The sequence below is a fragment of the Ctenopharyngodon idella genome, chromosome 6, assembly GCF_019924925.1.
Source record: "Ctenopharyngodon idella isolate HZGC_01 chromosome 6, HZGC01, whole genome shotgun sequence".
NCBI classification, from domain to species: domain Eukaryota; kingdom Metazoa; phylum Chordata; class Actinopteri; order Cypriniformes; family Xenocyprididae; genus Ctenopharyngodon; species Ctenopharyngodon idella.
This window is the reverse complement of record NC_067225.1, coordinates 27,610,111-27,625,328: the sequence shown is the minus strand read 5'-3', so window position 1 is coordinate 27,625,328 and position 15,218 is coordinate 27,610,111. Positions and strand designations below refer to the sequence as shown.

General features: G+C 34.9%; 1 protein-coding gene across 4 annotated transcripts in view; it reads left to right on the top strand.

Annotated features, from left to right (window-relative positions):
* Nucleotides 1-15,008, top strand: part of ca16b (carbonic anhydrase XVI b) — a 95,681-nt gene extending 80,673 nt beyond the window's left edge. For all 4 annotated transcript variants that reach the window (XM_051897617.1, XM_051897619.1, XM_051897620.1 and 1 more), the window contains 16 exons: nt 569-660; nt 4,127-4,218; nt 5,226-5,322; nt 5,522-5,604; nt 5,684-5,818; nt 7,875-8,009; nt 8,089-8,249; nt 8,445-8,580; nt 9,538-9,684; nt 9,797-9,890; nt 10,629-10,705; nt 10,872-11,000; nt 11,398-11,544; nt 11,690-11,832; nt 13,940-14,075; nt 14,234-15,008. In XM_051897617.1, the coding sequence (XP_051753577.1) occupies nt 569-660; nt 4,127-4,218; nt 5,226-5,322; nt 5,522-5,604; nt 5,684-5,818; nt 7,875-8,009; nt 8,089-8,249; nt 8,445-8,580; nt 9,538-9,684; nt 9,797-9,890; nt 10,629-10,705; nt 10,872-11,000; nt 11,398-11,544; nt 11,690-11,832; nt 13,940-14,075; nt 14,234-14,371 (1,942 nt within the window). In that variant the 3' untranslated portion in view covers nt 14,372-15,008. The remainder of the gene's footprint in view (nt 1-568; nt 661-4,126; nt 4,219-5,225; nt 5,323-5,521; nt 5,605-5,683; nt 5,819-7,874; nt 8,010-8,088; nt 8,250-8,444; nt 8,581-9,537; nt 9,685-9,796; nt 9,891-10,628; nt 10,706-10,871; nt 11,001-11,397; nt 11,545-11,689; nt 11,833-13,939; nt 14,076-14,233) is intronic.
* The last annotated feature ends 210 nt before the right edge of the window (nt 15,009-15,218 follow it).

The window sequence follows — 15,218 nt, the reverse complement described above, 5'->3', positions numbered from 1 at the left end:
TTCTGATTTCAAATATTTTAGAGTAAATTAAGTTATTGCTATTTTGTGAAATTAAATACTTAAAAAATAAATAAATAAAAATGTAAATAGTCAAATTAACTATATATTATATATAATATATATATTTTCAAAATCTTCTATTTTTAAACTATTATATTCTATATTCTATAAACTATTTTTAAGTAATTTTTAAGTTATTGTTAAGTTATTTTTCTGTTTTATTTTTCAAGTTATTTTGTGAAAATAAATACTTAAATAATAAGTAATAATAATAAAAATATAAATAAAGTAAATTTTTTTGTTTTGTCATGTATATGTACTGTATATTTAGGCAGAATACTCTGTATGCTAATTCTTTCTTAGTAATGGACTGATATCAGAGTTGTGATATCTAAAATTGTATTGAACAGAAACACAGGTCAAAACACCATGCAAACAAGATTCTGCAGCTTCTAAATTGTACATAGGTGTTAAGTGAACACATAACAGTAAATCTCAGAATTAAGAAGCTGTATAAAATCATCCTGATTATCTGCATTCTACTAACTGGGACCATTTCTGTTCATAGGAGATTCTTCCAGACTGCACATTTCTATATTGACGACAGGAACTCCCCCAGAGTGATCCTCGATGACAGTTTTCCCATCATATCTACAGCGGGTGAGTCACTAAACAAACATAAACAACAACATGAGGTTTCAAAATGCAAGTACTTTTATTTTATGCCATTCATAGGAGTAAATCATTATCCAGTAAAAAAGTACCTCCAGAATTTGTTGCATAGACAGAATACAGAGTTCTTGATTTCATCACATGTTCCATTTGCAGGGAAAGTAATCCCAGAATGGGAGCTGGTTGCCTATTTAGGGAGCAAAGCAGCTCACTAGGTTTTGAAACAACTATACTCTGAAATAGATCATTAAGATATTAGCAAGCACAGCAGCAGAGTGAAATGACGCTTTATAAATATACCTGACCACCTGACAAGTAGGGATTATAGGATGTTGTTTAATATGCGTTATTTTAATATAGTCAAATAATTTAGAAAATAGTATTGCAGTCCAAACCTGTATGGCTTACACTACTGGTCAAAAGTGGCACTAAAGACATTTATAATCTTCTTTCAAAAACATTTAAAAATCTTACCGACCCCAAACCTTTGAACAGTAGTGTATTTTTGTTCCATGGAGCACAAAAGGATGTGTTTCATTGTATGCTAAATGTTCGCAATTCTCTTTACAATACAATGAAAGAGAAAACACTCATGATAGCTGTGTGTGAGGAAAAATATCTCTTTTGTGTTTCATTGCAAATTAAAGTCATTGATATGTAACTACACGAGGATGAGTAAATCATGACATAATTTTCATTTTGGCTGCACTATTGCTTTTAATGATCAGAATTCCTATCTTGCAGTTTTCTCAGATGTTAAGTGGATGCATATTTTATGTTCTGTGTTACTGTTTCTCAGTGAACGAATAGAAAGTTTGATTGCTCAATTTGGCTAGTGTATGATTTTCTAAAATTGCATGAACTGCTGTTGGTTTTGCCACTCTGTATTTTCTCTGTTTCTTTCCTCTCTTCCTTTCTTCTCATGTGACGCAGTCCAGCTCTTGACTGACAGGTCTATTTAACTGTAAGCCAAAAGAAGTAAAACTAGCCATTAATGTTTATGAGAACTCCGTTTGAGGTGATAGTTTAATGTCTCTGTCGTAATAGAGAACTCATCAACAATCCCCGTTAAACTGAAGAAGTCTGTGTGTGCATGTCTCAATGATTTAATAAGACAGAATCTCTTCTCTTAATGGAATAGACACTGAATACAGAGTGGGGGTTGAATTGATGTGTGTTTGATCATCCTTCACAATGGTGAAGCAGTAAATGCTCCAGGGGATTCTGGTCTTTTTTAAATACGGTCCCAGCTGTGTGCTTTCCTGGGCAGTAATGAACCATACCTTTATATGGCCATACGTGACAATAGACAATCAGTCTAGACCCTTTCTTTGATAGATAACTGATGAGCTTTAGATGACACAGATGTGACCAAATACCATCACTCAGGAAGTGAGGCCACAAAAGTAGGGCGTATGGATTTTGCTTCAAAGTCTTTTGTCATTTGGAACAAGGATGTTTTATTTATTTATTTATTTAAACTTATTTTCCAGAGGGGTTTGTTCCATAAAAGTGACAATTTTAGACATTTGATAAGAGTCTAGATATTTTGAAATTTATTTTATATAATATTTTTCAAATATTCATTCAATGAAAAGTTCTTGAATTAAAAATGTAACTAATTAATGGAAAAACAGCATACATTATTATATGCAGTCGCTAAACAATGTATGTGTTGTGAAATGTATGTCAGACTCAGTTTCATTAATCTGAAGTTTTTAGGTATATTATTAAAGTCCCCCTGTGGTGAAAATCAAGTTTTTCATGTTGTTTATATGTCTATGTTTTAATATGCATTAAGACAAACCATGTGCAAATTCATAAGTCAACACCATTGCTGAGTATTTTCTCTTTACAACTGCTGTGAACCGAAGACAGTCTCAAACCCGGGGTTTGAAATCGCTGGTGTTTCTGACATCACAAACTACCTAGTAACCAATCACGTCAAAATGCCGGCGGGCTTTATTATATCTTTAACTGACCGCGCAAGGGAGTCTCAAAAGAAGGTTATCCCGGTATGATATGAAAAATTGTGTAGATTTAGCAATATGGCAGGTGTATGATGCATATTACGATGTTATGATGAACTATATGCCTTTCTCCACTGACGTTTTGAGTTGTTCAAAGAGTTTCTAAGGATACTGATTGTTAGAAGGCAGCTGTCTGACTCGTAAATGTGAACATGGTTTGTGTAACATTAGCAACACATTATTAGCTGTTTGATAACATCAGGCAAAACGCTAATCATATGAATTACCGTTACGTGTCCGACGTTGTACAAAGCGATATTGTGCAGCGTTTACCTCAGTAAGTTGACCGAGTGGATCTCGTCTCAGCTCGTGTGAGTCAGTAGAGGCAGGGCTAAATAGGCATTCAAGCTATTTTAAGGCATTAAGAATTTTTTTCACAGGAAAAAACATTTAAATATGTAATTTTGGTGATCAAAGATCAGTTTTAAGGGATAAAATTATTGACTACAGGGAAACTAAATATTTTGTGAAATATAATATTTCAGTGTGTTTATTGAGAGAAAAAAAGTTTGGTGTCAGTAAGATTTTTTTTTTGTAAAGCAATTAATACTTTTTTCAGCAAGTACACATTAAATTGATCAAAAGTGACAGTAAAGCATTTATAATTTTACAAAAGATTTCTATTTTAAATAAATGCTGTTCTTTATAACTTTCTATTCATCAAAGAATCCTGAAAAAAATGTTTCCACAAAAATATTAATCAGTACAAGTGTTTTCAACTGTGATTTTAAAAATAATAATATTTCTTGAGCACCAAATCAAGGGTCATGTGACACTGAAAACTGGAGTAAAATATTACCGATCCCAAACTTTTGAACAGTGGTGTATGTCAATTCCATTTGATGTTTTGGGTATATTTTTAAAGATTTTGTAAAGCAAAATATGTAAATGTTTTTACTAAATTTTACTATAATTGCATGATACAATAGTGTATTTGGGTATTGGGTAATTTAATATTAATTTTATATTTTTAAATTATAAAACCCAATCGCTAAATATGAAAAACAACTATATTTCAATAATTATTTTTATTATTAATATTTTAATATGTATGGTAACACTTTAGCTTAGGGTCCAATTCTCATAATTACCAAGTTGCTTATTAGTATGCATATTACTAGGATATTGGCTGTTTATTAGTACTTATAAAGCACATATTAATGCCTAATTCTGCATGACCTTATTCTACATCCCTTAATCCTACCCAATACCTAAACCTTAACTACCTTACTAACTATTAATAAGCAGTAATAAGTAGTTTATTGGGGCAATAGTTGTAGTTAATAGTGAGTTAATTGTAGGAATGCACCCTAATCGAAAGTGTGACCATATGTAATTTTAATGCAGTTGTCATAAATTTATATTAAAATGTTTGTGTTTAAATAGGCAGATGTGGTATGATGCATGTACAATTTGTGTTTCAGATGACCTGGAGGCTGTGCCAGTCAGGCAGTTCATCAAACACATCATGGAGCTGTACTCCAACAACCAGCATGGCTTTTCTCAGGAGTTCGATGTGAGTATGGTCTTTGTAGTTGGAACATGTGAGAATGTGTGTATGTGCTCTGTACGTGTACCGGTGTTCCCAGTAGCACAGAGGCACAGATGGCTATGGGAAAAGGACTAATTAAAGAGAAGAGCCTCATTAAAATCACTCCTCTCGCTGGAGGAATCTATGCAGGAATGCAGGAAAGCTTGAGCCTGGTTCATGCCCACAGCAAACATTTACAAAATCAGAATCCAGTATGGACATTCAAAAGCAAGAACTGGGTCTCTTAAAGAAGATATACTTAAAAAAAACTTTGATAATTACCAGTATCTCTGATACGGTAGGTATCAATTCATTACAGAGGTGCTTTGTTTTACAGATATAAGAAAACTAAATCTTTCGAAAGGGAACTAAATCTCCATGGTAGATTAATGTCTGCTTCATTATGGCTCACTAGGGAGCTAATTATTATGCTGCTGTATAAAATTTATTTCAAATTGCATTGATGTGACAATAATTAAATGATTTGGACAAATGGGGCTATTTATGTAAATTCTAATCAAAGTGTGGCTAATTACTGGAATAATTAACTAATTATTTTGTAAATGAGTCTTAAATAATTTACCAATAATATGGTCAACAAAAATCCAACAAAACAGAATTCTGACAGGACTGTTTTCAAAATGGATAAATGTTATGCAACAATTGTCCTCATGTTTAAACCATCAAGTTATCATATTGGAGATAATTATTTTTATTTTTAATCTAAGTTGGTTTAAAACCTCCTTTAATTTGATGGTCGAATTAAACATTGAGTCAAGGAAGATTTTTAAAATGGCTGATATTATTTCCATTTTATTTGTCACATGGGAAATGGAAGATGAAAACGAGTTGCTGTGTTGTTTACTGCACTTTAGATGCAGTTATTCCGCGCACACAGAAATAATGCGCAACTCTATACTGCAGGAAAAGCAATTGTAGACCTAGCGTAGTCTGTAAATTATAACTAATTTGAAATCATACCTTCCCTGCAGGAGGTTCAACACTGCACATCTGAAATGAAGATTACAGCAGAACATTCAAATCACCCAGACAACAAGCACAAAAACAGATACATCAACATTGTCGCCTGTGAGTTGTTGATGAACATTTACCTTCTTAAACATACTGTGAATTCATCTGTGAAGTGCTGGCGGTGCATGCAAGATGAAGATAAAGAATATTAAAATCCATCTCTCAATCTTGCATGCATAGCTAGTATTTCTAAATAGATTACATATCTCAAACAGTGATTTGAATGATACATCATTTATTGCTTTTTAATACCCAGATGATCACAGCAGAGTGAAGTTGCAGCAACTGTCTGGGAAAGACTCCAAGCACAGTGATTACATCAATGCCAACTATGTAGACGTACGTATTTTATTACTAAGTGCATGTGTGTGCTTGATGTTTTAATGTTTGTTTTATAATTAAATATTCTCCCTCTCAGGGTTATAAAAGATCCAGGGCTTATATAGCTGCTCAGGGCCCTCTGAAGTCCACATTTGAGGACTTTTGGAGAATGATTTGGGAACAGAACACCACTGTGATTGTCATGATCACCAACTTAGTGGAGAAAGGCAGGGTAAGTAACTACTAATACACACTTTCCACAAAGTTTATTTAAAGTGCCCCTATTATGCTATTTTAAAGGTTCCCAATTTTATTTTGGAGGTCTCCTACAATAGGTTTATATGCATCCAAGGTTAAAAAACAATTTGCTCATAATGTACATTGCAGCGTTGCCTCTTTTCTCACAGTGTCTGAAATGGTTTGATAAAGGATTCAGTCTCTCTAAACACCTTTCCGAGATCCTACTCTGCTCTAATTGGTCAGATGGCCCAGTCTGTTGTGATTAGTCTACTGCTTACAGCACGTGTTGGAAACTAAATGCCCATCACCATATTTCAGCGTCGGAGCTTCCTCAGCACTTGTATACACGGTGATAATAACAGTAACGACGGTGTCGAATTTACCGTATCAATTCGACCCCTTGTCCTCATCCTTTGGAAGTGCATGCAAAGTGGATTTGCTTTCATAGCGCAGAAAACAGCGCCTTCTGGACATGTCGACAACATGAACCAAACTCTTCCAGGCCTCAGCTACAACTGCAGTGTTTGAGGTTCAAAGTAGATGTTGTTTGCGGGCGGCCAATGAAGACCATAAGTTGGCTTTATGTAAATTTGTTACAAATCTAAGTAGGTTCATGCAGAAAGTGAGACTGGAATTACTGACGACTCGTTTCAGCCAGTTCAGAATCGGTTCTTTCTTTTGGGAGACAGTAACTCCATTCATTGTTCACTTTGATCTTTGAAATTTTGCAGACCTTTTAGATTCACAAACAGCTACATTACACACTACATGAAAGGTAATATCAGATAAAATATAATAGGGGCACTTTAATGTGCATAAGTACAAATGCTATTTGAGAGCTACGCTGGAAGGCAAGAATAGGGCCCTATAAATTCATTTTTATGACTGTATTCCATGATTCTGTCCATATTTTCCACATGGCAGAAATTAGGGCTAACCTCAACCTAAAGATTTTTCTGGTCGACTAGCAGTCATTCATTCTAAGTGATTAGTCGACTAATTGCAAGTTTATTAACAAACCATATTAATCATAATAAAGAGCCTTTAATGCCTACATAGCCTAATCAGCTCTCAAACGCATGCATAAAGCTTGCCACGGCGCACCGGCAGAAGTGATGATTATGAATGCGTCGACGGAAAACAGCAAGGAGATTGCTTTAACATTTTATTAATTAATTGATAAAATAGTGTTTTCTGTATTTTCATCTGCAGTGATGAAGTTGACGACTATATGCACTTTTCATATGGATTACATAACCTGAGAATATTTGTTTTCCATTTGAATTGGTTCATTTAAAAGTGGACATTTTGCTTTCTATATATGTTTTTTCATGTCTGTGAGGCAAGTTTACAATGAGTTTCGATTCTCTATTTTTCGGCGCGCTCAAGTACACAGAGGGAGACAACAGAAATCACACCGTTTGCTTTCTTTATTTTACAAAAGCAAAACATTTTGTTGTTATTGTGAGTGCACACAAATAAAAGTAGACTCTTCACTGATTCAAAAGATGTATTACTCTTATCTGTGTGACCAAAAATGACAGAATGCAAGTGATCGCACCGGTGCCTTTATGTTAGCTGTCATGCAGTAAGCGCGCTACTATTCAGCTTTCACACTCCGCACAAACACTTGAATAGCCAACTTTTTTCTGGGTTAACATTAAAGCGAGCGGCCACGTAAAGTTGCTACTATTTACATATTTCAGATGATAAGCCATATTTGAGGTCGATAAATGATAGGCGAGCGTTTGGATGTTCTGCCCGATGTACTGTAATTACCACATAGACCAACTGTTAATGATCTGTCCGTCACAGACTGCGTGACTTCACCACTTCCTGTGAATTTTTTTTCCCTCTGTGACTAAGTAACTAATAAAATTTTGGTTGACTAAGCCTCTTCTCGTCGGCTAATGGTTAGTCGACTATTGGGGGGCAGCCCTAGCAGAAATCATAGAAAAATCATTTTAAGTTTTTGGTGAACTGTTCTGTTAATGTAGACTTTGGTGTTTTGAAATGCAAAACTGAAGATGTATTTGTTTTTTTTACAGAGGAAATGTGATCAGTATTGGCCGTCAGAGAACATCGAGGTGTATGGGAACATAATGGTGACTCTGAAGAGTACTAAAGTGCGTGCTTACTACACACTCCGCCATTTCATCATACGCAACACTAAACTGAAAAAGGTACATTTGAGCATTCGTAGAGCATTTACAGAGCATTGTATTAGACCCTGCATTTTGACCTCTGAATTGTCTCTCTCAGGGTCAGAAGGGGAGGCAGAATGAGCGGCTGGTGGTCCAGTACCATTACACACAGTGGCCAGACATGGGCGTACCTGAGTATGCACTTCCAGTTCTCAAATTCATCTCTCGATCTACAATGGCACGCACACCGGGCACAGGCCCCATTCTCGTTCACTGCAGGTACTATTTTATGGGAATATAAGCCCCGCCCACTAGCATGTGAAATGTCAGTTTCAGTGATGTACTTTCCAGTTGTGCAAGGTTTCCCATTCCTACATCATTTTCAGCAGGGTGTTTGGAAGTGAGCAACTCTTTGCTTTGTAGCAAAATGCGATGTCATTTTTATCAAACCACCTCTCTCTCTGTGTCCTGCAGTGCTGGAGTGGGCAGAACAGGCACATACATTGTCATAGACAGCATGCTGCAGCAGATAAAGGACAAAGGCACAGTCAACGTCCTGGGATACCTCAAGCACATCCGAGCTCAGCGTAACTACTTGGTCCAGACAGAGGTTATTACCTGTTTGATTTAATACGTTATGTTTCCACATACTCAAAATGCACAGTTAAATCACTTTCGGAAGGGAATCTGTACTTCTTACTAAATACTACATAATTTATGATATATACTGTTCACTGCAGACTCATTGTTAAAAAACTATGTAAAATTACATGTAGTATGCAGTTACAAACATTTCAAAATGCACTACATTTCATCACATGACATTATTTTGCATCTTGCATATCAAGGTTATTATTGTTAACTAAAACTATTTTACTATTTTATAAAATATGAAATATTAAAGAATATAAATATTAGATGAAAAACTTGTGCCTTGAAAAAATGTTGCTGATTAAGGTTAAATCATTAAAATTACTAACTGAAATATAAAATATTTAAAAATTAATATATATATATATATATATATATATATATATATAGAATGATATAAAGCATTGTATGCATATGCCTGTATTTTTAAATAATTTTTATTTATTTATTATTATTTTTTTCATTATTATTTTATGTTGGGGATATGTTGTTGTTGTAAAAATGTTTTGTAAAAATTCAATAAAGTATGTACATAAAATGTTAAAAAAAAAAATATATATATATATATTAAAACATAAATAAAACTGAAATAAAAATAAATTAATTGGAATAGTAGTATTTTTTTTTTTTTATTCTAGAAATTAAACAAATTAATATTGAAAAAAAGCTCATTCAAAATATTAATAAAAACCATAATAGTATATAAATAAGCACTACAATAACACTGTTGCATATTGAAGAATAAAAAAATGGCTATTTTAAATTTTTTAAAGCCGATTTTGTGTAAGACATAGGTCCATTTGTAAGTCCAGTCCATTCTGAACATATACCCATATTTATTCATAAATATAATGTTCAGATGTCACATTGCTAATGCAACATGGTTTGTCTTAATGACTATATGTGTGACCTACAGGAGCAGTTTATCTTTATCCATGATGCATTAATGGAAGCTGTGCTTAGTAAAGACACAGAGGTGCCTGCTTGGCAACTCCACAATTACGTCAACAGCATTCTCACCCCGAGCCCAACGGGACAAACACGCATGGACAAACAGTTTAAGGTCTGGACTTGATGACTGTGTTGTGGCTCTATGCAATTGTATTAAGATGTTTTTCTCAGTTAGACAACTAACCTGCTCCTCCTTGTGGACGCTGTTGTTATTGTTCCTCCAGTTGTTGACGCAATGTAATTCTCACCTCATGGAGTGTTTCAGTGCCCAGAAGGACTGCAACAAAGAGAAGAACCGCACCTCGTCGGTCTTGCCAAGTGAGTCGCTAAACCTTCTAAACCCATATATCAAAATCAACACTCCAGCTTCTTGCCAGTATGGTCTTTGCTGTATTCTATATATACAGTGTAGCACAATGTTGTAGCACTATGTATTTTAACAATAAATAATACTTAAAATACAAAAAATTTTGGTAACACTTTACTTTATGGTGACATAGTTACATGTTACTACATGTACTTAATAAAGTAATAACAGTAAATTATGCATAATTACAACTAACCCTAAACCAAACCCTAACTCTATAGCAAGTACATGTAGTTAATTAATATTACTCTGTACTTATTTGAGTAAGTATAATGTAACTACTCACCTAAAATAGTGTAACCAAAGATTTATATATATATATATATATATATATTATTTCAGCATTATTTCAGTTACAGAAAATGATTTTTAATCATTTTAATAATAATTTAATAATCATTTTTTAATCACAACTAAATTGACAAGATAACAGCACTGCAAATCTCAATAAACAATAGTTACTGATTTATTTCCATGGGAAAATGAAGAGAAATATCCAATTTTTAAAAAAAAAAAAAACATACGTGTGTATATGTGTATTATTTTTAATATATTAAAAACACAAGAATGGTAATTAAGAATGGTAAACAATAGTGTTTTAAAACACACTGAATGAATGACACAATACAAAGTTTGGATTGTTGTGAAGGTTATAGTGAGTTGTTTATCATTCATGTTTTTCCTCACAGCGGAACGGGCGCGGGTGGCACTAGCTCCCCTCCCAGGAGTAAAGGGAACAGACTACATCAACGCCTCCTACATTATGGTACAGCAATAAGACTTTACTGGAACATTATACATCGTTTGGATCATATTTAATAATGCATGGAACATGAATCATTTGTGTACCGGTGTTTTATCTCTTCATCTGCTTGTCTCATCATTTGCTGAGATTTTCTTGTAAAATGAAATCAATGTTTATCCACTCACAGGGCTATTACAGGAGCAACGAGTTCATCATTACCCAGCATCCTCTGCCCCACACGACCACAGACTTCTGGAGGATGATCTGGGATCATAATGCTCAAGTTATTGTGATGTTGCCAGACAACCTCAGCCTCGTGAGTACAGCGTTAAAGAGCTACTTGTGAACATTATATAACTGCATTATATAACTTGTGTTCTTTTAATACATATTCAGTAAGTTCTGTTAATGCACTCTAAAACATTTCATACCAGCGGGTTATCATAGCACTTACACTTCAAGTCCAATTTAATGATCTCCTTCTATAATACTTACTAGTTAACTTTTTTAAAAACTATATCAAAAGAGAACTAGGTAATTTTTGGTATTTACTTGTATAACATTTATTAATTATAAAATCATTTATAAATATTTAATGTGAAAACAAGTTCAACAATTATAAATTACCTGAATCTGTTAGCCTTATGTAAGTGGATATATATGATATGATATGATATGATATGGTATGATATGCCCTGCTCTTCTTTTTATAGACTGAGGATGAATTTGTGTACTGGCCCAGCAGAGAGGAGCCCATGAACTGCGTAGCCTTCACTGTCACCCTCATTAATACTGACAGACTCTGTTTATCTAATGAGGAACAACTCGTGATCCACGACTTCATCCTGGAAGCCACACAGGTGTCTCACGCACTACACAAACATGACTCTTAAAATGGAAATTTACATGAAGTTAGTTTGCTTGTTTAAACAAACTTTATGTTGACATAATAATTTATGCACAAGTATAACATGCTTATCTAACAGGTTTATCTTTGCTGTGCAGGACGACTATGTGCTAGAAGTCCGACATTTCCAATGTCCGAATTGGCCAGATCCTGATGCATCCATCAGCAGCACATTTGAGCTTATCAACATCATCAAAGAAGAGGCCATGACAAGGGATGGTCCCACCATTGTGCATGATGAGTGAGTGTCCTTTGTGTCCGTAGAACATGAGTAGCGGCGTATAGCCGCTTTTCCACTGTTGGGCCAAACCATTCTCATTGTATAACCGTTCCATTCTGTGCCGATCCGGCCCAGCCGGTACGGATATGGTTTCATTTTCCACTGTGGGGCTGATAACCGAGCTGGAATGTAATACAAATGGGTCATTCGTTGTCTTGGTAATGCATGAGTTTACAGACTGTCTGAGATGTAAATAGCAACCGCGTTATGGAGGATGATCAGATATTTCTTTTAACTTTATTATTAACTTTGTACTGTAAAGTAACTGTGTACTTCACTTCAATAACACGCTTGGCCAGCTACAGAGAAACTGGTAGCCAGGCAACAGACAAGTGACCAATCCGGAGTGGTGACATCACTACACGCATTCTACCAGTATGGTTAGAATTGACCATATGCACGGAATGTTCATAAGAACTTCTGCAATAATATAAGCCAGACGGAAAATGTCCAGTGAAATGTCACTTTTTGATGTGTCAGTATCTTCAGTGTCCTGAAGTAGCTTTAACAGCATCAATTGTGTTATACTTAGTTTATAAGCAGAATATGGTCACTTAAATATTCAGGCCTTGTGTTAATTTAGTTATTTAAACATAAGAAGACATAAAAAAGTCCTGCAGTGTTTCTCCTCAGCAAAATTTTATTCGACCATCAGTTTTCACAATTCCGTGTGAAAAAGCATCAACACACTGTAAATTAAAAATTTATTGTGCACTTTAGTTAGATTCATTGAATAAAATGTGAGTTTTCACAAGTGTGCCGAAATGCAGCTTGCGCTGCACTTACTGACAGCTTCTGTGATTATAAAGAGAGGGTGCGGTGCTCGCTTTCTGTGTAAATCATTCGCAAGAAAAGTTATTGTTTTTCATGAGATTTTGTGAGTACTTCATACTTCACCTTGACAAAGTGTATTTTTAAACCTTTATAATGTTTAATATTTATTCAAAAGTGAAACCGAGTGAAAAAATATTAGGAAATGGCTATTTTTTTTTTTTTGATATATTTTTAAAGGGGTGGTTGATTATGATTTCACTTTTTTTCACATGCTAGTTGAATCAACTCCACAGCAACTACATAAATGTATCTACTAACCACTCAGAAATGTCCAGATGCATTCTAAAAGTTGTAACTTCTTCCTGAGTCTCTCCATCAGTGTCCGACTCCGGTTTGAACAATGTAAGGCTGAACACCGTTACTGACAATCCTCATTTTGGCTGCGAGAGATTCTCCAGCTTTGTTGTTGTTGAGTAACCGAAGCACGAGCTGTTAAAGCTCCACCCTCTTCTGGGAAGGGGGCCTGGAGCAGCAGCTCATTTTTTATTTAAAGGGACACACAAAAAGAGTGTGTTTTTGTTCACACCCAAATAGGGGCAAATTGACCAAGCTATAATAAATGATCTGTGGGGTATTTTGAGCTGAAACTTCACAGACACATTCTGGAGACACCAGAGACTTATATTACATCTTGTAAAAGGGGCATTATAGGTCCCCTTTAAATAAAAATGTTTTCTATCAAATGATGGATTTCCTACATTTCGAAACGTTCAGTTTTAAAAATGGGGGCAATCTCAGAAGGATGTACAAATAATGTTTTTGGTCATCGCATTAAAAATAACATTTAAAGTGCTGGAAAAATGATGCGTGTGCATGTCCAGTTACAGACACCATGTTTCTTATTCCAGCATTCGCAGTAGCTTCAAGTCTTTATTGCACTCAATAAAAATGGTTTATTGGCAAATTAGGTAAGTGTGATAACATTAAAATATAAATACAGAATTAAAAAGTCAAGCATTGATGGTTTTGTGTCAATGTACAGTGAGTACAAAATGACAGCTAACAAGTTCACCGGAAATGCCCAAGCTGGCTTAACGAAAACCAGAAAGTAACTGTGCAAATGGTCAATTCCCGAGCCAAGAACGTTTTGTAACCGTGCCTGCCGAACCAAGCTCAAGTGGTAATATGACTGGAATCATTCCCTACCATTCGGCCCGATGGTGGAAAACTGGCTTATGTAACTGAAGGCAGAGAGGCTCATGAATCTATGAGGCTCATGGATTGTGTGTTACAGGTTCGGGGCAGTCTCTGCCGGGATGTTCTGTGCTCTGACCACACTCTCCCAGCAGCTGGAGAACGAGAGTGCTGTGGATGTCTATCAAGTGGCCAAAATGATTAACCTAATGAGGCCTGGTGTCTTCACTGAAATTGTAAGTTGACAAAATGTGACCTCATCACAAAAGTCTGCCTGATGATAAATTCAATTTAGAGAGGTCATTGGGGTTTCTTGTAGAAGTTTGACGAAGTTATTTTCCTTCATTGCATTTATTTCCTTTTTATTTTCTCTATTTCTCCTTACCTCTTTTAGGAGCACTATCACTACCTTTACAAGGCTATGCTCAGCCTTGTCAGCAGTAAAGACTTCAGACTTGGCTTCAGCTACATGGACAAATTTGCTGTAACAGATGAGTCCAACCAGGCTGAGAGCATGGAGTCCTTGGTGTGAAGTTTCCAAGAAAATGAAATGGAACAAAGTGGTTCCTTGAACTTTCCATGAGGCCTTTTTTCCCAGACTCTTGGTGAAATTAAAAAAAAAAGAACAACAACAAAAAAGAGCTTTTATATACTGATAAAAATAAATTCTTTTGATATTTATTTTTGCTGCTTTTTGTTATCCTGCTGAGCGCCACAACCTGCTCTCCAAAACACATGTACACAGACAGACACACACACACACACACACTGTCTACTTTGCACTACACTGTCAGTGTTACTACTTGATGCCTAGCTGATTATTGATAATTGTGTTGAAAACGTTTTCGAGTATCACTTTATTCTTGCCGATAAAGTCTACAGACATGTGAGGGTGATCAGCGACAGCACATTAACACACACATCAGCCTCATACCCATGAAAACTGTACACAGAAAAGCTCCAACTTAATGCTCATCATGATGCGACTTTTAACCGTCAAGCATTGTGACTTGTTAGATTAATGTTCTTTTTTATTTATTAAGATATGCCATTTTATGTCTAACTTATATACATTATTTCAGTGTGGTATCATAACAGCAACTGTGAACATATATTGTTATCAGTAGCATTTCTATTGTTTTGTAATATATAAAGATATTGATCAAAAATATGTCTCGTTTCCTTCATTTCAGTTGTCATGTTTTCAGTATGCTCAGTACTTCCTATAACAGGCATTTTCCTGGAAAAATGATATTGACTGTTGATTGCATAATAGATTAGGATATAAAACTGAGAATTCATGTCAGGGAGGGGTGAAATAAATACTGAAGACAACTTTAAATATAATATATTTAATGTTTAAATATAATATTTTAAAT